Source organism: Dermacentor andersoni, chromosome 1, assembly GCF_023375885.2.
Source record: "Dermacentor andersoni chromosome 1, qqDerAnde1_hic_scaffold, whole genome shotgun sequence".
NCBI classification, from domain to species: Eukaryota; Metazoa; Arthropoda; class Arachnida; order Ixodida; family Ixodidae; genus Dermacentor; species Dermacentor andersoni.
The window spans coordinates 122,258,103-122,285,213 of NC_092814.1; the positions used below are offsets into that span (position 1 = coordinate 122,258,103).

Here is a 27,111-nt window from a genome sequence, read left to right on the forward strand (position 1 = left end):
CGTAAAGCACGCTTATATAGAGAAACAGAGAGAAAACCAGGCAAAATATTTCCACGAAACAGGAACAAAAAATGGAGACAAACACAGGTCTACGCCCACTTGCTGCATTAACGAAACTAACCGTAAACAACTTAGTGATAATGATGAGATCCTCGTCCTTCGAGCTCGTCTTCTGTAGTGAAAAGAAAAATTGTGCATCTACTGTATTTTCAGTAAACGTGTATCAAAATTCTGGACATTGTCCTTTCGGCCATCTGTCGAACTGCACCGCAATACAGCATCGTAACTCAATCGGTAGCATTCTAAAATTTGATATTTGAAAATATTGACCGAATTTCAACAACTTCCAGTCGGCAACGTCGAAAGGGTACTCGTTTCTAATGACTTACGCATTTATTGCACTTAGGCGTAACTTCCTGCTGCGTTATCAGTGTTTTGATCAAAACCAAAACTCTGCTGGTGCATTGCAGTGAAGTTCGACTGCTGATCGAACGAGCAATGTCCAGAAATCCGGGGTACGAACCGGCCATGTGTGGAATCAGTTATGGGACGAGCTCGCAATATGACCACGCAACAGCAACACATCACTGGCCGTTGTTAACGGTCTGGTTACTAAAGGTAGGCGAGAATGCGAGGGCCAAGTCACCAGCCAATGACGATTGGTTCTTGCCTATCAAACGCATTGCAAGTTCCGCCCCTGGTTAGCTGATATGTGTTCTAGAGCCCACAGTACGCCATAATTTTTCTGAGACTTTACGAATGTAAAGCCGCTATAATGTGAGAATTCTGTTTGCTCGATTCTATTCCTTCCTTTTTATCCATCGTTCATGGTTTGCCGATACAGGTGATAATGTGCGCGGAGCTCCGCTTGGACTACTGACGAAACGTAACAGGGAAGACCATTGTAATAGAATCGTTACATTATTCCGGCCCATAGGCTTTCAGACAAAGCGAATATCTGTCTCCGGGCAATGCGCAAATGCTGATTTCGCTGGTACAATCGAGCTTATGTACTTAAGACACGTTGAAAGTGAACCGAAGGTTTACTGTATCTGAAACTACCGTAAGTTGAGTCGCTCAAAAATCTGAAAAATTCCGGTGGCGGGACCTCTTCAACGGCGTATGTTAAGGCACAGGGATCATTAAGGGGCAGCAACAAACGGTTGCCTCAGCTAAGAATTTGTTTCTTTCCGAGTGGTGGGTGCCACTGTTCGCATCGCGCGGTATTTCCTTTGACAGCCGCGCGGTGCTGGAGCTGCACACGAGCCCCGGCATGCACGACCTCGGCAGTCCAAAGTGGCAGCTGCTGCTCTGCGTCTTCCTGGTCTTCATCATCCTCTACTTGGCGCTCTTCAAGGGGGTCAGCTCTTCCGGAAAGGTAGGCCACGGGCTACACCACGCTACTTACAGTACATGTATCGGATGCGCGCGATCTCGGCACTTTCCAGGCACATGTAGCCGCTGCTGCTGTTCGAGCCTTGTTCTGACTGCGCACTGAGCTCTTTAGGAACAGCGAAGGCGCACGACAAACGGCAATTGGCAATGGTGTGACTGCACGTTCGCGTAAATTCGCCTAAATGCGCCTTACGATTGGCCGGAGCATTGGCTGTGTTGTCGCTGAATACCATTACCGGCTGACGTCCGTGCGCCTTCCATTGTTGGAGCGCTGTCTCGTACTAGGCAAGCTTTCTTAAAATTGAGTAATTATTTTTGCTGCCATCCGCGTGCGAATGTGTCTGACGTCGTCGAGTAGGCAGGCGCATGTGCTTATGTGTGTCCAGAGAAAACTACATTGTGCGCGTGACGCAGGTTGTCTGGGTGACGGCCACGGCTCCTTACGTCATCTTGACTCTACTTCTACTGCGTGGCGTGCTGCTGCCGGGTGCCGGCCAGGGTGTTCAATACTACTTGCAGCCAAATGTCAACAAGCTCCTGGACACGCAGGTGCGTCCAACACGGGACTAGCTTCCTCGGCGTCCTTTCTTGGCACCGCATTTGCAGCCCATTCATAAAATGTTGAGCAGAAGAATGTCATTCGACAGCTCATTAGAGTTTCGGGCGTCTATAGCCGCACCGCATAAAACCTGAAGCTGCCGTCTGCTACTCAAAGCTGCGATGAAATGAAACGAGAGGCAACCTGATGTCGTAACACGAACACACGTTACAAGGCCAGTGTGCGATAAGAGGTGAGCCTAAAGCTGGGCGCTAGTACTTTGCTTCCGCAGAACGTGGTTACGCGGTGTCAGTTATACCAACGGTGGTTTTCAAAGCCAGCCAGTAACGGGTCCTTCTGTACACATTTCACGATATCCAGGTGCATGCTTCTTCTTTCCGTGATTTATCCGAGGCGTTACCGAGAGATACCCACACGTTTACCCTGTGGGTGTCTCTCGGTGAATAAAATTATCGATGCTGGCTTCAAACAGATGTGCGACATGTGGACATGCGGCTGAGGTTCATGGCAAAACGTTTCACACCCAGAAAGAAGTCCTTAGTACGCCCGTCGCCCGCGTAAAAGCGCGCGTGGCACCCGCGTATTTACAGACTATGCGCCCTTTGCGGCATTTCTCGGACACGCAACATACGCGCGTGTTTGTAAACACGGCGTGGGTTATCGCCGTGATGCAAGCGATAGCGCTCGGTGGCTGTCGGCTTACGGCCGCGTGTACGTGCCTTCTCTTTTTTCTCCGTCGCAGGTGTGGGTGGACGCCGCCGTGCAGGTCTTCTACTCGGTGGGAGTCGGATTTGGCGTTCACCTCACGTACGCCTCGTACAACCCGTTCCACAACAATTGCTACAGGTATATACGCGCACGCGCATGCTTCTCGACTGCGGTCACGTGCTCAGCGCGAATTTACATCTCCGAAGAACGCCACTCTTCTTCACTCCTACCCTTTATTTTTATTTTTTGCTCCCCCCCCCCGCAGCGTCCCCTGTGGACGCGCTGCGGCGTGACGTGGTATCAGCGGCCGCTCAATCGCGGGCCCACGGGGCGCCTTATTAGCAGAGCTCCCAGTGCAAAACGCCTCGCGAAACCAGTTCGCGAGGCAGGGCTATCGCGCATGGTGCGTGGCGTTCATTAGGCCGACAATGTTCTTTTGTTTCCTAGCGTGTCTAAGCAGTCACTTGCTCGAGGAAGGTTCCGAAGACACGCAGAGCTCACAGCGGTTCGAGAAAGGTCTCTCTGTTGGTATACTCCTTAGGCTGGCCTCTGAAGGACTAGGGATCAAATTCATTGCTGCATCGGTGAAGGGGTAAGCTATTGTGAGGGACATCCTAGGTACAGCAAAATGTCTGCAATGAGTCCGAGTCGCAACGACCGCAGTGGAACGCCGTTTGCCATGAGTGACGCTGGCTGATGCTCCCAGGGCTTAGGTTATGAGAGAGAGAGAGAGAAAATAATGCAGAGAAAGGCAGGGAGGTTAACCAGAGGTAGTTCCGGTTGGCTACCCTGCGCAGGGGGAAGGGTTAAGAGGGATAAAAAGAGAAATAGGTTATGAACACACTTATAGTTAAATGCCCATGAAAATGGATGGCGGGAAAGCCACCACCGTAGCTTGATTGGTAAAGCATCGCATTCGTCAAGCGAAGGTTCTGATTTCTGAATTTGACTACCACTGGTAGCAAAGGCGCTTTAAAATACAAAAAAATAAAGCGACTAGCTTTCTTTGTCTCTTTCAACCGTTTTCGTGGTCGATGGTTGGTGGGTAGACTTGCACTGCCGTTACAAAGGCGTAGAGGCAAAAGGCGCGCGCTCTCGCACAACCGAGTTGCGGTGCGCGTTCGTTTCCGAATACAAAAATAAATATATCAGATTCAGAATCCCTTCGATGGGCACGTTGTTTTCACAAACTTACTATTATAGATACGATATTCGCGAAAATACATCGGCTTCCTTGCCTTTGTCCTGGCATTTGAACTTTTCTTTTTGTAAAGAATGAATGCTGAAATAAAGGAATAGATTGGAATGGAAAATCTTTCGTCAAATGTCAATTATTATCCAGAGCTGTGTTGGTATTTGGAAAAATAGGCAATGGATGACAATGAGAAGGTGGAACTCAGCCTTGTTGTAGACATGCCTTCGCAACATGGTCTGTAAAGCGCGTCAGAGAGTTGTGAGTGTAGGCGAATACCCGAACCTACCGGCAAATGCTGTAGCGCGAGAGCTATGGGGCCTGTGAAGGTTTATATGCTGTGGTGGAGAATTAAAGGGAGGACAGCCCTCCACTTCTCCCGCTGCCTTTCCCCCTGTAGCGGTTGCAGGACAGAGCTCCGGCACCGCTACAGATGTCGTGGTTACCAGATCTGGTCTCTACGGAATTACGCAATGAGACCACAAATGCCGCCTAAGTATCCTCACTGCAGCCAACATACGCATTCAAGAGCCCCATTCATTGAGTCGTCGCCTCAGCTAAGTTTCTATAGCAACGCACACGTAATGCGGAGAACGGGGATTCGGCTCCCACTGGCGACAAGCTGTTGTCTTCTTTGTCCACTTTCCTTTCTCTTTACGTTATCACTTCTACACTTCAATTAAAACAACAAATAATTTACCCTATGTTTTTTTCTTGGCTTCATTATCTGTTGGCTTCATGTGGTTTTGACTAACTAAAATTGGGCCCCTTGGTTCCCCTCCTTCTGGTCCTTCAATAAAGCAAACAGATTTCTAGAAGCGTTCAGCCATTCGTTTATATTGACAGTCATTGTCCATCGTTTCAGCACGGTCTTTTCCCCGTCCATTTCTTTTTTCCTTGATTAAAAATATAAAGTATTTCGTGCAGCACAACTCTCGCTTTTATAATGATATACGGCTCATAATACTTATGTACAGCTTATATATAAAACAACAGATAATGTCCTTTGTGTTTGTCATGGATTCATTGTCCGCTGGCGTTTTATGTTTGCTGCTATGTTTGCTGTTATCTTTGAAACGAAAGTGAAAATAGGAAAACTACGAAGCTGAACTGGTCGAGTGTCCAGTTCGCTACCCTACACGTGGCAGGGGCCTAAGGAAAGAGTGAACAGAAAAAGAGTGACAGTGAACGCCGCGCACACACAGGGAGAGGCAGCAAACACAAACGGTCCCTCCTAGCGCTGCACTTCAAGATACTCCAACGGCGCACGAATAGCGTTTTTCGCCAGCGACAGATGTGGTCACCGTCCCAGAATGCTTGCCTCTGAAAAAATTCTGAAGTCCATCGAGTTTAACCTACCCTAAAAACTGGCAAATCGCCCATAATAATCTGCATTGATCCGGCATATTCTTCAGCCAAGCTTCCGTTGCATTATAAAGCGGCAGCTGATTAATTAATGAAGTGTGGCCTGTTTGCCCGATGCCCATACGGAGCTGTGCTTACAGCAGGGGGGGCAATTAACGGGGATAAAGGGCCACAGCTGGAGGGAAAGCCAAACAGCGACCACGAACTCCGTCAATACCCGTGCGACTTTCTGAGCCTCTCGCGTGTCATGGCGCTACGCTGTCGAAACAGCGTCATTTGACCTAAATGCTGAGACAACAAACGCTACCTAAATGTCCTTACTGCAGCCGACATACGCATTCAAGAGCGTTGAGTCGTTGCCTCAGCTATTTCTATAGCAACACACGCTAGACACCTATTTAGCTTCTAGGAAACTATTTGCTTTATTTAAGAACGAGAAGGAGGGGAATCGAGGGGCCCAGTTCTCGTTAGCCGAAACCACACATGTGTGTGCTCTTAACTTCAACAGATTCGACTTAAAATACCGCATCGTCCCGCGAACGCTCCAGTTGAGTCAATAAGAGCAGGCCTTGCGTGGCAAGCTCTCTTGCGTGAGCGGAAATTTTAAAGGCAAATTTTGCGTCGAAAAATGTGCCGCCAGCGTGCCTGACTTATTGGGAGATGTTGCCTCATGCGCCGCTGACACAAAGGCCAAGTTACGGCTATACGGTGAGACGGCCAAGGGGGGTCCGTGGGAGCTGTGGAAAAAGGAGCAAGGAAAACGCGCATCGAGTGCAATCGCAGTTTCTGGCGAAAATAGGCTTTTGCAACTCCATTGCGTTACTTGCGTGAAATGTGCGTGGTGACAGCGATTGCGTAGCTCGTAGAATTATGTTCCTCCTTGCATAAATAGTATTCGAAAGCACGGACGCATTTTATTGCGTCACATCGGTACGTGACAGGTGGCAGGGGCAGTCTAAGCATGAGCCAGGAAAAAGGGGCCATCGCTAACGTCATTGTGCTTTTATCATCTCTGAACTCCGGTCGGTGATTTATTTATTTATTTATTTATTTATTTATTTATTTATTTATTTATTTATTTATTTATACAGGTACTGTACAGGTTCCGGCATCGGAATATTGTGTGCACGGTAATAACACTTTTGTTTTGACAAGAAGCAGTAAAAACCAGATGCTACAGAAAGGGAAAAAGACATTAGAAACTTTTGGTTTCTGAAGAAATACATTAAAGTGTACACAGAAATGAAACATTATAATATGTTAAGGACGACGTTTAAAATGCTGGATCTACGTAAACCGCAACATCTAGCCAATAATATATTTCTAGTACCAGAGAAACGGCGTATTCGCTGTATCTTCAGGAGGGTTATTTCATACTACAAAGGAACGTTGAAATGCAGATGTGTTACATGCATTGGTGTGACCGTAGATAATCTGAAAACTGGGATTATTGTACAGACGGCGGGAAATGGCCATGTGATCTACGAAGCGGCAAGAAAGAGGGCTCTTTACACTTGCTGATTTTGTGCATCAGACAAAGAAGCAAAATGCTTCTCCGCGAATTCAAAGAAAAATGTGATAGCGATTGCTTGATTCTCGTCACGCCAGAATGTTTGGTGTAATCGTTGACTTGGTTTTGAACTGATTCTAAACAGCGGATAAGATAGACTTGTTGAGGTGACCAGATGGACTATGCGTATTCGAGTTTAGGTCGTACAAATGTTTGCTGGGCGAGTTTGCACGTGGAACGGGGCTGGGGTGGGGGTGGCGGGAAGGGGGGGGGGGGGCGGGGTCGCGAAGATTACGCTTTAGGTAGCGTAGTATACAAAACGTGCAATCTTATTAGTTGTGTAGACCAAGAAAGGTTACTTTTAAGATGAAGGTGGATGGGGACAAGACTATTATTAAGAAAATACTCAATCGTAGACATTAATCCCTTCCGAGTAAAAGTAATTTGGTTATACTTTTATTCATTTAAAGGCGCAAAAACGGGTGTTACTGGCCCTCCAAAGATTTCTGGAAGCGATCAATATTCCCGAATACTATTGAGTAGAGCGTTTATCTGTGATAAGCTCACTCTATGTGATTAATTTGACCCAGCTTTGGCCCATTCAGTCCGTAGATTCATGTGGATTCGTGTGAATCTAATCCATGCTTTCTATGTGCCCTGATTTAGCGCAGTTATGTGACTGGACTTTGTGTTGACTTTAGTGTACTTAAGTGCCTAGACTTTGTGTTGCTGTGTTTCTGAATTGACTTTCAGTTTTAGTGTGGCATTAGTGTACTTATGTGACTTAAGTTTGTGTTACTGGGGTTTACAGTTGGCTTCTAGTTTTAATGCTTTTAAATGGTTTTTTTATATCTCTGTGTGAAAAGGAGTATGCGGCGCCTGCTAAAAGCGCCAATATCTACTAAGCACCGTATTATAATGAATAAGACATCAGCCAACACGAACACCAAATTTTAATGCAATCAAGATGTTGCTGCAGAGCGATATGATAGGTTGGTGAGTGGATGTTGCGATAGGCTCTGTAAACTTCTATGAAAAGGCGTATAGAATAATCTGGTTTCAAAAGGAAGGTTGTTTATAAAAAAGGTAACAAATGCCCAATGCCAATGACACTACCCTGAAGAACGACATGTGACTTCAGTGAGACGGGAAGAAATGTTACTGATGAAAGTGAACTCCTTATGAAAACACCGAAAGTTTCTAATTCAACGGACCATAAGCGAATATACGTTAAGAAAGGACACTTTACCTATTAATCTGCAATCGGTCTTGGATAAATAAATGCATATGCAATCTGTTTGAACATTTTCATTCATGTTGATAAATAGCTGGTTTGCGAACTCAGTGAGCTGAGTATCGCAAGAGACGCCTTTGTGGAAGCCGTGCTAGTTACCGAAAAAGTAACTGTTTTGCTCTAAGTGAGGTACAACATGTGATGCAATAAGAGAGATAGAGAGAGAGAGAAGAATACAGGAAGGCAGGGATGTTAACCAGTCAATAGTCTGGTTGGCTACCCTACGCTGGGGGATGGGAGAAGGGGAAGAGAGAGAAGAGAGAGAGAAGGTGTAGATACGTGTGCGGACAGCACTTGAGTTAAAGCCGCTCGCGCAAACCAGAAGTTCTGAGAAAACACAAAAGTGCCTTCATTGCCTTCTGAGCCGATGATCGGTCGGGACGGTGCTCTAGTACTGTCTGTTCACTCAGAGGACGATCGTCTAATTTTCTCAATGTGTTTGACAAAGATTGTCTTTGTGCTTGAAATTGAGGACAATGGCACAATAAGTGGTCAATGTTCTCCTCGCATCCGCAAACATCGCATGCAGGACTATGAGCCATTGCAATCAGTGCTGAGTAGGCATTCGTGAAGGCAACTCCAAGCCGTAACCGACACAGAAGAGACGCTTCACGTCGGTGCAGACCGGCTGGGGGTCTGAGTTGAAGTGACGGGTTTAGTCTGTGCAGTCTTGTGCGCCTTGTATGTGCGGTATTCCACTCTGCTAAGGAGATCGTGCGTGCTAGAATGCCAAGTTGTCTCGTGGCGTCGGTCCTTGAGAGAGGAATGGGGACGCAGCGGTCTTCTTGGTTTGACGTCCGAGCTGCCTTATCGGCGTTATCATTTCCAGTTATACCGCAATGACCTGGTATCCACTGAAAAGAGACATCATGGCCTTTTTCTCTTAAGGGATGGACAAGTTCCACGATTTCGGCTGCACACATTTCAAAGCCGGCCGTGAATCGCAGAAGACTGCCCATTTTCTAGGACTTTCAGCATTTATCACTTGAAGTGCGTCGCGGAGAGCCGCGAGCTCTGCAGCTGTAGACGTAGTGACATGGGAAGTCTTGAATCGCTTGGTTATTCTCATTGCTGGTATAACTACAGCGCCACCGGAACTGGTTTATATAGTTGATCCATCAGTGTAGACCTGTGTGCAGTCGCTGTATTGTGTAGACCAGCAGCGAGCTCGCAGCCCAACGGGCAATCGTGCAGCACGCCTGCGAGGCAGCAAGACTCAGCGGTGCCCTGGAATAGGGGCGCCGACCTTGTGAAGCGGCCAGGACTCAAAACATGAAGACACCGGCCCACCGCCAATCTCTCTGAGATATAGAGAAATAAAGTTTTTCCATTCCATTCTCGTAGAAGAGAAGTAAAGTTAGTTGCTTGAGCGCTGATGATGGCAAGTCCGACTTTTTCTGAAGTCCTGGGATTGTAAGGTTCACTTGAGTACGACGCATACACCATGGAGGAATGGAAGGCCTTGCCGCAGGTGTGTAACCTGACCTGAAAGAGACACGGTGCGCGAAGACAGTCGCACTGAATGTCGTGTGGGGCTTATCTACTGGGAGACTTGCTAGGGGGTGGGTAGGGGTCCGGGCGAAGTGCCTTACGTGCACACGCATTGTTTCAATGCTAATGTGCGTTGTAATAGTGTAATCTTGAGTGACTGCAATAACTTCAGTCGTTGACGCACTCCGCGGTAGACCAAGACATATCTTGAGGGCTTGGGCTTGGATGCTTTGGATTATATTAAGGTCAGTTCTGCAGCTGTTGGACATGACCGGTAGGCTGTACCGCAGGAATCCAATAAAGAGGACCCTGTACAGTTGCAGCATAGACTGTATTGGCACTCCCCAGGTCTTTTCTGCAAGGAAGTTAAACATATGGCAAATTCGTGTCAGGCGTTTTTTCACATAATTCACATGAGGGGTCTAGGAGCCTATATGGGAAGCTGGTTAGATATACGGGACGACAGTTGCTAGGCTGGCATTTATCACCGGATTTGAAAATAAAGATGGCTTTGGAGACGTTCCAGTCGTATGGAATTTCGGCCATTCGGGGGGTTACTGAAAAACGTGATAACCAAGATGCTTGACGTAACAACAGTGTGATTTACAATTTTGGAATTAGTATCTTCGACACCTGAACATGTTGAAATTCTAAGGTTATTAATTAGTGATGAGGTACCAGCTGGGCTAATGTCTGTGAGATTCATAAACAAATAATCTACTATAGCAGGTAGGGGCATACCGGCATAACATCCCTACAGCAAAACTAAGGTGAAGTAATCATTGAACGCTGAAGAACAATCTTCACGAGCGATTGGAACGCCAATATCACCCAAAAGCAAGATACAGTCAATAGTGTGTGAGTGAGAGATTGCTTTCCAAAGCTTATTGGGGTCATTCTTTAAAAGGAGTCGAAGGTCATGTGAAAAGAATTTGTATTCAGTTTGACGTACTGCATGACAGTAAACATATTGTGCAACGTCGTATTTCGCACATGCGGCCGGAGATCGAAATAGCTTAGCGGTTCTGAAACGAGGCTTCTTTTTTCAGAAGTGTGCAAACTGTTCGATTAAACCATCGTTTTGACATAATGACCCGAATGGATAAGCAAGGTATGTAGTCGCACACCGACTGTAGTAACTTTTCTTTCAAGAGACACATATTTTCGTTAACAGACCGGTGGGAGAAAGAAGCCATAAATGAAAGCCTACTAAGGCCAGGTTTCTGGCTGTAACATCACCTTTTTTTATAATTGAGTATCGGTGTAGGAGTCACCTGACGCATGCGTACAGGTAAACTAATTCTCAGCTGAGTGAGACGATGGTCACCATCCAAGCCATCAACGTACACAGTGTAGCTAACTTTTTCAGGTGCCGATGGTAAAACAAGATCGAGGGTGTGGCTTGTGGGCTGATCAACTAATTGCACAAAAGATGAATCAAATGTTATATCAAGAAATTCTTTCGAGCAGCGTGAATGAGAAGTTAGGTTTGGCCAGTCAATGTCGGGGTAAAAAAGGTTCCTCAAACTAAAGACGTCGGCTTTCGGGAAATTTGAGCGCAGTACCGCTAAGCGGTCACGCAGATGAGCAAACAAACTACCTGCGCCGTCGGGCGGCCTGTAGCAGACCCTGAATATAGATTTGGATGCATGTGACGAAGTACACACCGAAATAATTGTCGACCGTGAAGGACGGGATATAACTTTTTTAGTCAACGAGCATGCCACCTCCCGTTCATCCTAGCCTATATTTTCTGTAAATGCGGAAGTCGGATGAATCATGCAAAATTTTGCTGTCCGGTATACTGGAGTGAAGCCACGTTTCCCATAAGCAGTATAATGTCACAGCTCCAATTTTCGAGATACGAATATGACTCTGTGCGTTTTTCAATAATGCTACGCACGTTAGTGTAAGTAAATTAATACTAAATGGAATCAGCACGTTATATCCAACGATTAGCAACTGTGCGCGTTGCTGCCTTGCGTGCTATCTCTCGCGGAGCTTCTGTTACTCTGTCACTACTAGTGCCCTACACATAAGCAGTTTATGAACTGAAAGCTTGAGAGCTACGTTCCTTGCTTTTCCGAATTGTTAGTTTCTTTCTGGCAAACCGTGTTTGAAGGGTAAACTTCTCACGCATGGCAAAGACCGTACCTTTTAGTTTGTGACCTTTCTCCAGTATACTGTGCATGTCTTTAAATAATGAAAATTTCATTATGACAGGTCTACACTTGTCAGCTTGGTATCCGACAAGACTATGGGCCGTTTCAATTTTCGATGGTTGAAATACGATGCCGAGATTCCGTGAACGTAGGTCGATAATATTTTGGTCGGACGAGGACCAGAACTCGGGCAGTCCATAGGGGTGGCCAAAGAAAAGCAAACCAAAACACCGCAGCCGGTTCTCAGTGTCTTCGCATCGAAATTCAATGCACTTAAGCTCTTAACATACGTTGTCGGCAACAATTTGCGATGACGGGACTGTTGAAGAACCATGCTGCCCTTCAAGGACACGACGTCAACTTCGACGGCACGTATTCTAGAAGACAACTGCTTTAGTTCAACATCGACAGACGCCTTCCAAAGTTCCAGGGAGCGCATGCGAAACCTTTTAAATGGTCGTACATCTTCAAAGGTTCCTTTTTTTTAGTGTTCATCGCCGGGATAACATAATGATTCTATTGCAATACTACTACTTTTCGAGCTTCGTCACTGGTCCGACTGACACTCCCCGTCTGTGCCATCACCTGGATCCGCTGGTCATGAAAGCAGGATGATATCAGAATACAATAGAACCGAGCTTCTCACGAAAAGCTAAGCATACGTTGCATTTCTAGCGTTTTCTTTTGTCTTGTTTTAACGCGACAGCGTTAAGGAGCTCGTGCCGCAGAAAAGCCGGTGTCGTCGGTGTCGGCGTCAGCGGCGTTGGCCGTGAGCGATAAATCCCAGAAGGCACTTCATAAATAAAAAACATCTTGCAAGATGGGCTGGTGGGAATTGAACCAGGCACTCCGGAGTGTGAGACGGAGACGCTACCACTCAGCCACGAGTTGGTTCCTTCAAAACGGGACAAAATCGCCTCTAGTGAATGCGCTGTTGCCTTAGAAACGTTCCGTAGAAAGTGTATATCGCGGTGTATATCGGTAATTATGACCATGTAACTTACAGAAGTCGCAGTTTCACGAGTAGCGAAGTACGTTTCCGCTACATTTCTTCTGCGTTCTGCGCACACGCAGAGCCATCTTGCGGCAAACACACAAGACCCCCTCCTCGTAACTTACGGCGCTGCCCCGACACGTGGCGCGCCACTCGCCCCATGATCGCGTCCGCCTTCATGGCGCGTCGGGGCGCGGCTATCTGTGCCGATCGCGACGTTTGGCTGGCGTAGCGCGTTTGCGTAGGCGGTGCGAACGGGGTGCGATAACGCTATCGCGTTCCACTCTTGAAGGAGAAACTTAAGCGTCCTCCAATTTTTTTTTCTGCTTGCTACGTCAACCCGCACTTACATGTAAACAATTTGGAAACAATATTAAGCTTAGCGCTTGATTTTATACAATGCCTATTATTCCATGAGCTATTTGTGTACCACTGTGAAATTAAATGTTAGTAAAGTATTACATGCTTGAACGTCACATCAACCAACTTATTCGTATCAATGAAAAATCACACTTCCGCGGTGATCGGAAGCTCACGCACTTATGTTTTTATTTGTTTATTATTTATTTCTACAGGTACCTGCAGCGCCGCCACAAGGGCATTATTGCAGGGGAGAGGGGGCAACATTTGTAGCGAAAAGCAAAGCATGAGCAAAAATTTAGCTGATTCAAAAAGCAGACAGCAATATACAAACGAAACATAACAAAATAAACTAGAAAAATAAAACCGTAGCAACAGGCTAACAGGCGCATTCATGTCATAGAAAAAAGGAAGCGTTAATTTATCACACGAAGCGCAATGATGTACACTTACGACAGGTCAGACGATAAAAGCAACTGAAACTCAGAGCACGTTTTACATTGAACAATACTCTTAGGAAGCTTATTTCAGTTCGTTAATGTAAGCGGGAAAATGATTTGCGGAAAACATCGGTACTACAGCATGTTTTAAAAACTTTAAACTCATGATTACATAGCAAAGAAATGAAATGGGGCCGAAAAATATACAGGTTATTGTTCATTCCTGTCGGACCAGAGTGAATTCGGAAAAAAAAGCTCGAATTTCGTTGATAAGCGACGTTGTACTAGTTTTTGCCAACCAAAGTTCTCTTTCATTAAAGTAATACTGTTGTGGAAGTTGTAATTTCCAGAAACAAACCTGGCCACGCGGTTTCTAATGGGTTCAGGTTTGTCTATAGATTATAGGTTTGAGGGTCCCAAGCCTCGCAAGCGTACTCGAGTATTGTGCGAACATGTGTTGTAAAGTTGCTCTTTTACACTTTGGGGGGCTTTGTAAAAATTACGTCTAATGAGGGTGCGCACTTGAGGACTTTAGGTTGAGATACTCAATATGTCTATTCCAGGTGAAATTTTCTTAAGAATAGACCACAAGATAGTTATAATGCTCAGCCCGTTTAAGAGCCAGTCCATCAACATTATAAACGGATCTCACAGGGAGGCGTTTACGGGTGAAAGACAAAAATGTACTCTTCTAAAACGCTTTCATTTCAGAAAACAGGGACTGTATCCACAAAGGGGTGCGCTCCTAAGTGCTGTTTGCCTTTGGCCCGCCGCTTTCACTAATATATGTCCAACATCACAATTGGCTGGCACCCTGCAAACAGGTCTAGCGTGAAGTCTTTCTCGTGGATACACACCCCGGTTCCTCGGGATTATTATTATTATTATTATTATTATTATTATTATTATTATTATTATTATTATTATTATTAGTAGTAGTAGTAGTAGTAGTAGTAGTAGTAGTAGTATTAGTATTAGTATTATTATTATTATTTGAAAACACTTGATAAGAAAGGGAAAGCGAGAAGCCGGCTGGCAACTACCACCGCAAGGGACGCAACGCCCGCCTATTCTTCCTCGAAGCTAATGCACGCAATATTTTACTGTGGATGCCCTCAGCAAACAAATGTAGCGAAAATCGTCATGTATTTTGAAAGGTTTCTCATGTCTTATCAATAGAAACAGGATGTGTTGCGCTCGTCCCGCTTCGCCATACATCTGCGATTTTTGTCACTATACATCCGGGGTGTTGCAAGTGTTAAGTGTTCGTGTGAATGGGCGACGTTCGCGCAGGGACTGCCTCATGACGACGGCGGTGAACAGTTTCACGAGCTTCTACAGTGGCTTCGTGATCTTTGTGTACCTGGGCTACATGGCGGCCAAGCAAGGGGTGCCCATCCAGCAGGTGGCCACCGAGGGACACGGGCTCGTGTTCCAGGTCTACCCCGAGGCCATCGCCACACTGCCCGGCGGTCCTCTGTGGGCCGTGCTCTTCTTCGTCATGCTTCTGACGCTCGGATTAGACAGCGCGGTTGGTGCATCACTCCGTTGCTCGACTACTTGCTTGCTGCGGCGACGTGCTATTTCTTCAACTGCTTCAGCGCGATGCCAATAAATTTGCCACTATTTGTTAATATCCGGTCGCTTACATTTAGCTTTGAAGTACCTAGATTTGAGGACTCCACCTAACACAAGCCTACCTCTGACGCTTGACGTTGATAGGGACAGCTCGGTATAATATCGACCAACACCAGAATTATATTTGATGACAACGCTGCGGTAATACGTTGTCGTAACTATCCGGTCGCTTCCTAAAACAACTAACTGTTAACTGTATACATCGCTTTTACGACAAGCTGAACACGGGCTCAAATCTTGCTAAGACATTGGAGTGGTCAATCCCATAGGGTATACCTGCCCTAGATAGAGATTGAGCGGCTTCAACATTGCACGCGATGACGGCTCGAACGTGAGTCACTGTTTTACTTCATAATTTATTGTACTTAAGCGTAGTAAGTCTGTTTCCAACTATAGAATTTCTATGGCAATATAGCGATATGTGATGAAAAAACCCTACTTTTCCACCTTGTCATGGGGCCCCAAACTACCTCTGGTGGAGTATGCGCACTCACCAGGCAATCGAGAGAAACTCACGAATCAAAGCCTCCCTGCTTCAGTTCTCTGACCACTCGACAGCGGAACTAGTGTGAGAGAGCCCTGCTCCGCAGTTATCTCTGGTTGTCATTTCAAACATGGCATCAAACTCCGCCGATAAAGAGCCAGTGTCATAACGTCGTAAAATTTCAACGTTTCATTCCCGTGAAACAGTTCACATTTAAATTTTGTTTTGATTGCAGTGAAATATATTTTAATGAAGAGGCGTTACAGGAGTGTAAACACTTTCTTTTCATTACCGCATCCTTTGTCGTTGCCGTCGTATTTTAGAGCGCAGCTTTTAGGCACCCGTTCCTGCGCCGAGCATCCGCGTCCCTCGTAACTGAGTGAACGAGCACAAGAAAGATCAAAGAGCGAACGCGGAGCTTAGCGGGGGATGAAAGACTGTGATAGCGAAGAGAGCGCGAGAAGGAAAGCGGAGGAGGAGAGTATGGCGAAAGCCGGAGAAGAAAAGTGCGATGCCACGCAAGAGGGGCTCTGCGGCGATAAGGGCTACGAGATGGTGCCAGAGTAGCGCGCGTAGTCGGTTCACCGATGACGCCACCGACATGGAAACAAAGCGCTGGATGAGCGGAGGTCTGTCTGTGGTCGCTGCTGTAAACCGCGGCCGCGCGTCACCCATGCACTGCCTCTCGCCATCTACCTATTAGCGAGGCAGTCACTCCGTTTGCAACGCGCCGCACGAGACAGATTGTCCGCGCCGGCGAATATATCGCGAAATGAAAACATGTATAGAGCTGCGCTCAAATTCGTTAAGTAAAACTCTTGCTTGGGCTAGTTGGTTCATGCTCGAATGAGTAAAGGCAAGGCGCAAAAGACCAGGACGTTCGTGTTCTTCTTCAGTCCTGGTCTGTTGCGCCTTGCCTTTACTCACTGAAATTCGTAATCGCCGGTGGATTATTTCAAAGCCACAATCTGTAGTATTTTTGAAGAACTAGCATCTTTTTGCTATCCGAAACTATATAAAGGTGAACTTTCTGCGCGGAAGCTAAGCAAATCAGTAGAATTTTCTATAAGCTGGCTCTGCTCTGCTCAACTGAAAGCACCACAATTGCGCCCGCTTTGTACGTCGTGTTGCTTCGTCGTCTTCTGACATTGTTGCAAATATGATGAGTTACCCGTCATTCGTTGTGAACTAGCTGTGTGCGGAGACTCCTGTTTCGCCTTAAGCTACTAGGCCTGGTCCTCAGCCACGCGATAGCTTCAGATCTCTCTCTTCTATCGAAGCTCTGCCCGATAGGAAAGGGATGAGCGTTATACGCTGCTTTACTTCTGCGCCGCTGACGGAGACTTCTGGGGGGCGCGCGGAACGTTGTTGTTGCAGATGGGTGGCCTGGAGAGCGTCATCACGGGCCTCATGGACGAATTCAAGACGTTCTTCGCACGCTGGCGCTGCCGCCGGGAGGTATTCACGGCGGTCGTCATCTGCGCCTCTTTCCTTATTTCCATCGTCAACGTCACGAGGGTCAGTACCCGCTTGACCCTTGGCCCTATGCCAGCAGTGCATGCTCGACACGAAACGTTGCGAGGGCGAGGCGGGGTCGCAAAAGACGCCTCTTTTTCGTTCCTCGCAGTTCTTGTTCACACTTACAAGATTAGCGCCCACTGTACTATAGAACAAGTACACTTCGTTTCGCATCCCTGCCTCTTGAACAGCTGAATATTTCCTTTTGACTATTTGCGTTTCTTGTACCCAGAAACCGCGCGCAGATACCCTAACACAGTGTGTAATCTACAGTTTAATCCATCTCTAATGATTTCGCGCCAATTCCAGCAATACTGCGGACTCGTGACAAATGGGGATGTGTACTCGCTTTTTCATTTAATTCTGCTCGCCTGCTTTTTATATATGCGTTGTGCTATTCGCAGTGCTTAGTGCATACGTTAAGCGTGTTAGAAGCAAACTGTCGAATCTGTGACTACATTTCAAAGAACGGACGACGTATTCAAAGTTTGATGTACTTGGATATAGTACAGTGGGCGTTAGAAGTTACATATGGGCGATTTTTTTTATATGTGTTCCAGCATGGATATAGAGTTCTTTCTTCGGAAGGAAGCCGTTTTGTCGCTTTCGCGATGCTCTGGATGCAACTGAGAGTGCAGAAAACATAGAAGAGGACATTGATATTGTGATTGTGCCGCCAGAATCAGCTGAAGATACGGATCAGAAGGAAGGTGACGGCGACAACACCAATGATTTTGCCGCGAACGACGTCTGCGGTTAGTGTTTCATTCAAGTAGCATGACTGAAGACACCTTAGCCGCACTCGTGAAGCCGGCGTGGCCATTGCCGTGCTTTCTGGGCGTTTCTATATGTGTATTTGGACGCTTATGGCGGATAGTCACGATCAGTACCCCTAAAAATATCGGAAAACCTGCTGTCATGCCGATTTTTCACGTCCGAGCATCATGGAGATGCGAGAAGTGTACGGACACTTTATTCCTCGTAAAAGGGTGCTTCAAAAGTTTCATACAAGGAGGCAGGAGCGCAATGACAAGTGCCTTAGCCATTGAAACCTCATATGTCCAGATGCAGTACATCATTTTAACTTGAAAACCAATAAATATTTCTCGATAACTTTTGAAAGATGTGATATTTGTGTTATTCTTTCATTATTCCGGTCACGGCGGCCGCATTTGGATGGAGGTGAAATGCTAAAACACCCGTGGTACTTAGATTTACGTGCACGTTAAGGAATCCCAGATGGTCCAAATTTCCGCAGTCTCACACTACGGCGTGCCTCATAATCAGATCGTGGTTTTGGCACGTAAAACCCCATAATTTATATCTTTCATTATTCACAAACTTAGAGGAAAGTAACACTGGCAGTTTTACCATGGGTCATAAAGGCCCATGGGGATGGCCTCCGCGCTGACCGCGGCGGCCATCCTGCTCCACCCGCGGGGTCGCGAGTTCAATTGCCCGCACCGCCATTCCACTTGGCGCGACGCCCGAAAGAGCACGGGTTTTAAAAAAGAAAACGCTGTAGGAAATCATCCTTAATCCGGAGTCCTCCGCTATATACGGCGTCCTTCGTGACGGGAGTTGGTATTTCCGGGATATGTCCCTGTTGTCCCCGATGAGCGTCCCTTACCCAGAACACATCTGCGCCAAGCTTTTGTCACCTTGTTTTCGGTAATGCGGTTGTCACAGATTGTGTCGAATTCACATTGCCTATCCCAAGAAATTGTGGTTGTCCCTCCTTTTCATAATATTTGCGATTTTTTAACACATATTGTCACGTAGTAGCGGCGGTACGCAAGAAGGTCAGAATAACGAGTCGAAGAGCAATAACTTGATGTAGGTTACTGGGCGAACTTGTGCCCGCAGAGAAACTCGGCGGCGGCGGAAGTAGCAAGCCAGAATGTCGGGCGTCGAACCCATCCCGACAGATCACTCGTTCCTGATTTACAACTCGCTCCAAGAACCTTGGAGCATGCGCGACAAGCTTATCTGACGGGCCCGTCTAACGAAAGTTCAGGACGGATCAATAGTGAGATATCACTGGTGCATCGTTGCGCTACAACAAAAACGCGATTACAAAGCGGCGCCGAAGGTGGGCCGTCAAAAAAATTACAGGAGCGCACGTGGCAGGCTTTCAGTAAGTTTTCTTCATCCACTGATGATTTCTTGGCCTTGGCAAATTGTTTCGCCAATGCCGCAATGACAACCGAATTACTTGTGCTACGAGTTTGCCGTTTATCGAGCACCCGGTTCACCACTTCAATTCATGAGTGATTTGCGTACGCATATCACTTCGTTCACACACAAAAAAAAATATTTCTGTTAGGAGACTTCAATCTTCCAGGAGTTAATTGGGAGGATAATACTTCTTGCACTGAACTTACTCCCCATGTCAATTATATGCGTGATATAATTCTATGCCACAATTTACATCAAGTTGTAACTTTACCCACGCGAGTATACGGATCTTCGTCGTCAATACTTGACCTTGTGTTTGTGAATAGAAATGTCGAAAAGTTATCAGTGTCTGTTGAACGCGGCATATCTGATCATGAAATGGTATGTTTTTCATGCTGCTTGGAAAAATGCAATCGCAGTAATGCAAAAAGTGTTGTAGTGAAGGACTTTTCACGTGCCAGGGACGAAACTATTTTAGATTATCTAGATTTTCACCTCAGCAACTTCAAAGGAAACAATGTTATAGAACTTTGGGACAGGTTTAAAGAACTTTGCACATATTGTGTTCAAAATTTTGTACCAAACAAGACAAAGAAAACAGCGAAAGTTAACCCTTGGGTTACGCGGGAAGTCATTCACTTGAAAAGAAAGATTAAACGCTGGAGACGAAAGAACGCCCCTATAACGCTAATTCAAACCGCAAGAGCTAAATTAAGCTCGTCTATTGGGCATGCTAAACGGCGATATTTTAACCACACACTGCCCAATTTTATTCGTACCGCGCCACAAAAATTTTGGACATATTTGAGTAAAAAAAAACAAACCAATTGAACAAATAGTGGTTGGCGGCATTCTTATCGTCGAAAAGCAAAGTATTGCAGAGCATTTCAACACATACTTCCATAGTGTCTTTGCAAATACAAGTGATACATCGATTCCCATTTTTTCTTTGTCCGTTGCAAACTCGGACCTTGTATCTGTACCTGGCGTAGTTTCTATGCTTCTTAACTTAAAAACCAAATCAACCCCTGGTCCTGACAATATATCGAATGTTTTTCTGCGCCGATACGCAGAAATGGTGTCCAAGTTTCTTGTGTTCATTTTTCGTGCTTCATTATCCACAGCAACTCTTCCTACTGACTGGCTAACTGCACGCGTAGTACCTGTACCGAAAAAAGGGGACCTAACGCTGATAAGTAACTATCGCCCAATATCGCTAACGTCATCATGCTGTAAGATGCTAGAACACATCATAGCTAACTACATTACTAAATTCTTAAGTGATAACAGTGTACTCTCACCTGAGCAACATGGTTTTCGAAAAGGTTTTTCTACTGTCACCCAATTAACATCGGTTATTCATTATTTTGCGAATATTCTAGACAAATCCAGCCAGGTAGATGTAATATTTTTAGATTTCAGGAAAGCATTTGACCTTGTTTCACACTCCAAGTTAATTGAAAAACTTCGATTAATTAACATTCCTTGTTTCATTGTTAATTGGGTTTCAGCATACCTCACTAACCGAAAACAGTTTGTTAGTATCGATACTTACCATTCCCATGAACTTCCAGTTACCTCAGGCGTCCCTCAGGGTAGTGTTTTAGGGCCTTTATTATTCTTAATTTATATTAATGACATTGCCAGCGTTGTCACAGCACCAGTTCAAATAAAACTGTTCGCTGACGATTGTGTTCTGTTCAGTGAGGTAACCGGTTGCGATGATCAGATAACCCTGAACAATAATCTTCAAAACCTTCTTTCTTGGTGCAATCGTTGGAACATGGAGGTAAATGCTAACAAAACAGTTTACATGAAGATAACTAAAAAAATAAATAGCCTATCTTTTCCTTACGCTCTCGGATCTGAACCATTAACCGAGGTTAGGGAATACAAATATCTTGGCGTCACAATAACTCATAACCTGCACTGGAACATTCACATTTCTAACGTATGTAACTCAGCCTTTCGTAAACTCTGTCTTCTACGTCATAAACTAAAACAAGCTCCCGCTGAAACTAAACTTTTAGCCTACACATCAATAATAAGGCCAAAACTGGAGTATGCCTGCATAGTGTGGGACCCTTACACAAAAACGAACATTGGTGCACTAGAAAGAGTACAGCGTAAAGCAATCAGATTTATTTTTTCGAAATACCGTATGACTGATTCCCCGACAGCAATAATGAGACAACATGGCATTCAGACATTGGAAATACGAAGAAAAATACAACGGCTGAAATTTCTTTTTCTTCTTAAAAATAATCTCCTCGCCCTCACTCCTGAGCCTTATGTAACGCCAATGGCAGCACGCCGAACACGTCATCGTCATGCTGACTCTCTAACTCCCTATAATGCCAGAACTAACATTTTTAAATATTCTTTTTTCCCACGCACTATAACCGATTGGAATAATTTACCTCAGTCGCTACTAAACAGTACTGATTCCATTGACCATTTGAACTACTGATTTCATAGTAATAACTGAAATTGATCTTTGTGTTACATTCCTTCTCATTGCTTAAAATTGTACTGACGGTTCATTTGTACATTTACTCTTCACTTTTGTTTTCGGAATTGTTTGGTTACAAGACCGAGTGTTCTTTTTACCCATTTGGTTCTCGCAGCTGGTGGACTCCATTGCTATTGTGCACACTAATTTGGTCCTTTTGTTCTTACGTCTGCAAATGCAATTATTCTGTATTTTGTATGCCCCTCCTGCCTGGGCCTCAATGAGGCCTGCAGTATTGTATAAATAAATAAATAAATAAATAAAATAAATAAATACGAGCTCTTCCTATGCACTCTTAAACAAGATTACGCCCTCTGGTGTGTATATTTGCCATACACCGATAATCGTCATCTGTCTTGTCCACATTTCTTTTCTTTAACGCTGCGAGCCCGGTACTTCCAAGTCACTAACGGCACACGCGTTATCAGCACGACAGAGAATTCTCGACAGGAAAGTAGTGAGCGCAGCGTTTTCAAGAAAGGAAACGCAAGCAAGGCAGATGACGATTATTGTTATGCGGCAAGATACGACCCAAAGGGTGTACATTTGTTCAAGGGAGAGTGTACAGGGCGTCACAAGTAACGCGGGCCAAGCTATTAAAAAACAAGCTAAGAGATGGGAAGACGGGACCAACGGTGTTCTGTTTGCAGTCGTCTTCTACAAAATTAGCCATTTCTTGTTATTACATGTATGTTCAAATAGCTACTTATCCGAAATTAATTAGCCTTATAATTTTTCAGTGGTATAAATATGTATACTCAGATACCAAATTGTTCTTCGTATTTCAAAACGTCACGTTCAGTAGTTTACAGCCTGCTTCATTTTTCCTAATTACTTTTCCCGTGTTTAAAAATTTTAAAGCGAAATGCGCAGATAAGCGGTGTCAGAGTGAGCGGTGGGCACCCCTTGTAGTTAGTGCCTTTGAAAGCCACTGATAACTTGAAAGCAAGGCACTTATTTTGTTCTTCATCATCATTGTCACCATCATTTCCCATAGTGAGTTGTCCGTGGAATAACGGCTGATGTCTTCACTAACAACAGCTCCTTATTCACAACTTCTTTCTTGATTACCCTGGACAAGGACCCGGAGTAATCAAAAAGGAGTTCTACAACTGTTGTTTTCCTCCTAGACACTGAGATGTTCAATGTTTGGTGACGCAGCCTTGCTAACAACCCATGATATGCACAGACGGAACAATTGCCGGCCAAGAATGCTGCAACACCACAAATTGCAGCTCTTGCTCCTAACCAAGCAACAAACGCACACGCGCACAAGCACGCACACACACACTCACTCACTCACTCACTCACTCACTCACTCACTCACTCACTCACTCACTCACTCACTCACCCCCCCCCCTTCACACACACACTTACTCAAAGAATGACAAGCCTTCACAATTTTTCAAAGGTTCATGCTTTCTCGCAGCACACACGATCGCTAGCAGATAGCATGAACCATTGAAAAAGTTTCAAAATTTGGCAGTTTTTAAATAAGCAAACCGTGCCAAATGAGCTAGCGATAAGCTACGTCATTACGCCTAAATAGTCGTGAGCGAGGCAGCCTTGTTGAAGCAATAACACGACGCTCGTCGGCAACACGGCACAAGCCCCCCAAAACATGCGTGCTTTTCGCTCGCAAGAATAGCTGCAGTTTACGGTGCTTTTGGCAGTCAAGGCATGGATCCAAATAAACGAGAGCACCCAACTGTCACGGGAGGCTGAATAGATGCACATAGCCACGTCGTAGTCAAATCACAACAAGCGCCCAAAATGCACATGTCTTCTTTTCGTATCTTATTTCTTAATGTTCCTTCATTGGAGTTTCATCGCGTTTCCAGGAAAACCATAACTTTGCATCGGTGTTCCCATCACCTTTATTATTTCCATCGTAAATTGTTTGTTGTAAGAGCAATGGCACATACTATACCAAGAACCACTACGTGTGTATCGCTATTCCAGTAGGTTCGCTCTCTGCTAAGACGTGCGCAGTGTAAGCCTTCTGCTATATTATTTTTCCGCAGCTAGTCAATGCAAAAGAGCTACAAAAATTGTTTTCGATGGCCTAATTTTTGTCTATATCATGTGAAAACTAACACGGTGACCAAACTAAGACTCAAGAATGGAATTTGGAACGTCTCACTGTTCTGTGGGCACCACTTACCTTACAGGAGGCCAGCGTCGTTTGTTTAACTTTCGCGGCCGCTCTCAAAATTCGGGCACGCACACGAAGACTACGCAGTGTACAACGTGGAGCGAGCATTAAATATAAAATGGTTCATTTTGCTCGGATGGTTCATGAATGCGTGATGTTGCTGCTTCTGTACTGGCAAGATTGCGATGGTAGTGGGTAGTAGTGGGTGCGGAAGCTGTTGGAGATGAGGCCGAGATTGCGGTCGCTACAGTGCGTTGGCAAGGACTTGGCTTTGCGCTTACATGGGTACGCCATAACAACGGCCAAATACGTGCTTGCTCAATCACGCGGTGTTGTTCTAAGGATCCTTAATTGCGATTCCCTCTATAGCGTTTTCCATCCAAGCAAGAAAAAACTTTTTTGAGAAAGTGGTCCCCGCGTAGCTTGCAATGTAGTTTGTTTCGTTTTGCTTCTTGGTGAGGAAGTGCATCACATGATGCTGATGAGAAATGTTACGGTGGTTTATCGTTTTCTTTAATCTACAAAAACACTTCTTTTTGTCCAGTTGCGCATTCTGAAAAAGAAAAACATATTTACACATAACAGAACGGGTCCAATTCAGTTACACACCTAAGAACAGCTCGTGGTTGCCTGGACGACCAAGTCACCAGCCAACTTTTTGTCTTTAGTTAGCCACTACGCTGAAGTTATTTAACCAAACTAATAATTGCTGGTTTAACGGCGGAAGTATGAATGCCAAATTGTGCTTCGCACTCGAAAACATCATACTCTATAGCTTCGCGCCCAGTACATTGTTCCTAGTCATTTTTGTCCCCATTTCAATACCGTGAAGCAAAATATGAGGGCAAAAAATGCAGTCAGCGCGCGCAAGTGCGCCTCGCGTGCGTGACACGGGCACTATTCATGAATGATGTAGCAAACAACTCACTCTGCTAAATGATTGGCACGGCGACCGCGTAAAGTGGCAAGACATCGGTGTAGTTATTGGCTGCTGCTAAAAAGAAGCAACCACGTGACACTGTAAGCTAGAGCAGTTCCCGGCGGCTTTGGGCGGTGATAAGAAATAGGATTGCTCTTAGCAGCAGTATACATTGCACTGACGCCTTGTCGCTTTTACGAAGTCGCCGTGCCGGACATTTAGTAGAGTGAGTCTTTGGAAACCCACTTCGATTTTGTTGGTGTAAAGCGTATGAGATGCACAGGCGCGTGCTGACTGCTTTTCTTTTTTTTCCTATTTTGCGCTGCAACTTTGAAATGCGGAAAAGAAACTATGAACAATGTAGCGGTAAAGAAACATAAAATGTTTTCGAGTGCAAAGCACAATTTGGTGTTCAAATTTACGGCAGCATATCAAAACTTATTTGTTTGGTTAATCAAATTCAGTTGATTAGCCAATGAAGGATAACAAAAGCATATCCCAATTTGCCGAAGACGAATGCTGACGAAACACCGTTGATGCCATTATCGTACCTTCTAGCCTGATATTTTTTGATAGCTTGGTCCATGTTAGCTATGAGAGTCTGTATGCACGAGGATCAAGGATACCCCGTTTATAACATTGTTGCTCGTGATTACGTTAGTCATTACAATTACTTTTTCAATTTTAATTGATCAGATCCACTAACATTAGATGATACTAATGATAAAGTAAGCGAATTTATCATCACCTTACAGGAGAGACGCTACGGACTTGTTTCTTTGTTTAAGACATCAGAAATTACTTATTGGTTCTCTTCGCAATTTCGATTAACAATACCGTATAAGACACACCGCCCACAGAAGACCGTAGAAAGGTTTACTGAACAAATGGTAAACAGCGAACGTCAAAAATTACAGATTTATATAGAAAACGAACTAATCAAATCTGTGATCTTCATCGCACCGCTTAAATTGCGGGGCAATATGAGGTCTGATGACACCATTTCATGTCGCGGTCGTACTTTTAACGATCTCTTTAATTTTCAATTACTCATTCTTCTGTTTGCGAGGACGAAATCGCGCATTCGACTCCTGGGCGTGTCTGTCGCATTTCGACTGGGGCGGAATACAAGAACGTTCGAGTGGCGATTTATGAGTGGTGCCTCGCGGAGCCAACGCGATGCAAAATGTTATTAGTCACAACTTATTTTGATGCGAAAGCATCAAATGGCCCATTGAGCGAAAAAAAGCCGGTGTGTGTAGCCGTGAAACGGCACCTAAATTCGCATTGGCTGCGACGCCACGTCACAAGCGCGCCTCGACGGAGCAGATACGGCGATGCGACACCGTGGGGCGAGATGGGTTGTCGTCGCCGAGGCAGTCGCGTGACGCGCGCGTGTGGGTGCCGCCGTCTCGCTCTCGGAAGCCGGTGAGCGGTTCCGTACATCTCTCTCTCTCTCACACACACACTGGGCTTAGGGCCGATTTACGCTCGAGCCGCCCATCGCCGCAAGCCGCACCACACGCTTGCGGTCGCGCGAAATATTTGCACGTATCTAGCACTTGTGCACAAATTACCATTCACACTGTGTGCACAGTGTATACCTTACACATTGTAAACCGAAATTTGTGCACAAGTGTTTGATACGTGCGATCTTTCACGCGACCGCACGCGTGCGGTGCGGCTTGCGGCGATGGGCGGCTCGAGCGTAAATCGGCCCTTAGCTGCTGCGCGCGCCTCCTACAGCCTTGGGTGGCCGCTTCCTCCGTCTCTCGTCACGCAGGGCGTCGGTGGCAAGCGGCGTCCTTGATTTCTCAGCAGTATCCTCAACGTGATTCCGGTCTACAGCCAACATGCTAACTTAGAAACTGTACAAAAACTAATAATGATAACCCGCACCAATTGAATCGCAAAACTTGACCATGTTCTCCGCAGCAAAACGTGAAAACATCTCGCGCAGCGTAACACTCCAGGGACTGCTCCTCGGCATTCAAGCAGACATTCATTTTCATTCATTCATTCATTTATTTATCCAAAGTTCTTTGTACAGGATGAATTTGCTGGTCAATCTAAGCACGCAGTGCTTGTAATATAACCAGGCAGTTGGTGAAACAACATATTAGATTCATATTACCACAATTAATACATTCTCTCGCATATATACACTGAACACCGTCCAGTGCATGAAAAAAAAAATAAGCATGTTGAGTCCTGTTTTTTCATTACACAATGTTGTC

General features: G+C 45.4%; 1 protein-coding gene across 1 annotated transcript in view; it reads left to right on the plus strand.

The window, feature by feature from the left end:
- The window catches only part of LOC126544042 (sodium-dependent noradrenaline transporter-like), a 187,519-nt gene that overhangs the window by 142,619 nt on the left and 17,789 nt on the right, over positions 1-27,111 (plus strand). Inside the window, exons 6-10 of the mRNA XM_050191232.3 lie at positions 1,240-1,378; positions 1,810-1,944; positions 2,697-2,800; positions 14,764-15,001; positions 16,970-17,110. Coding sequence (XP_050047189.1) covers positions 1,240-1,378; positions 1,810-1,944; positions 2,697-2,800; positions 14,764-15,001; positions 16,970-17,110 — 757 coding nt within the window. The remainder of the gene's footprint in view (positions 1-1,239; positions 1,379-1,809; positions 1,945-2,696; positions 2,801-14,763; positions 15,002-16,969; positions 17,111-27,111) is intronic.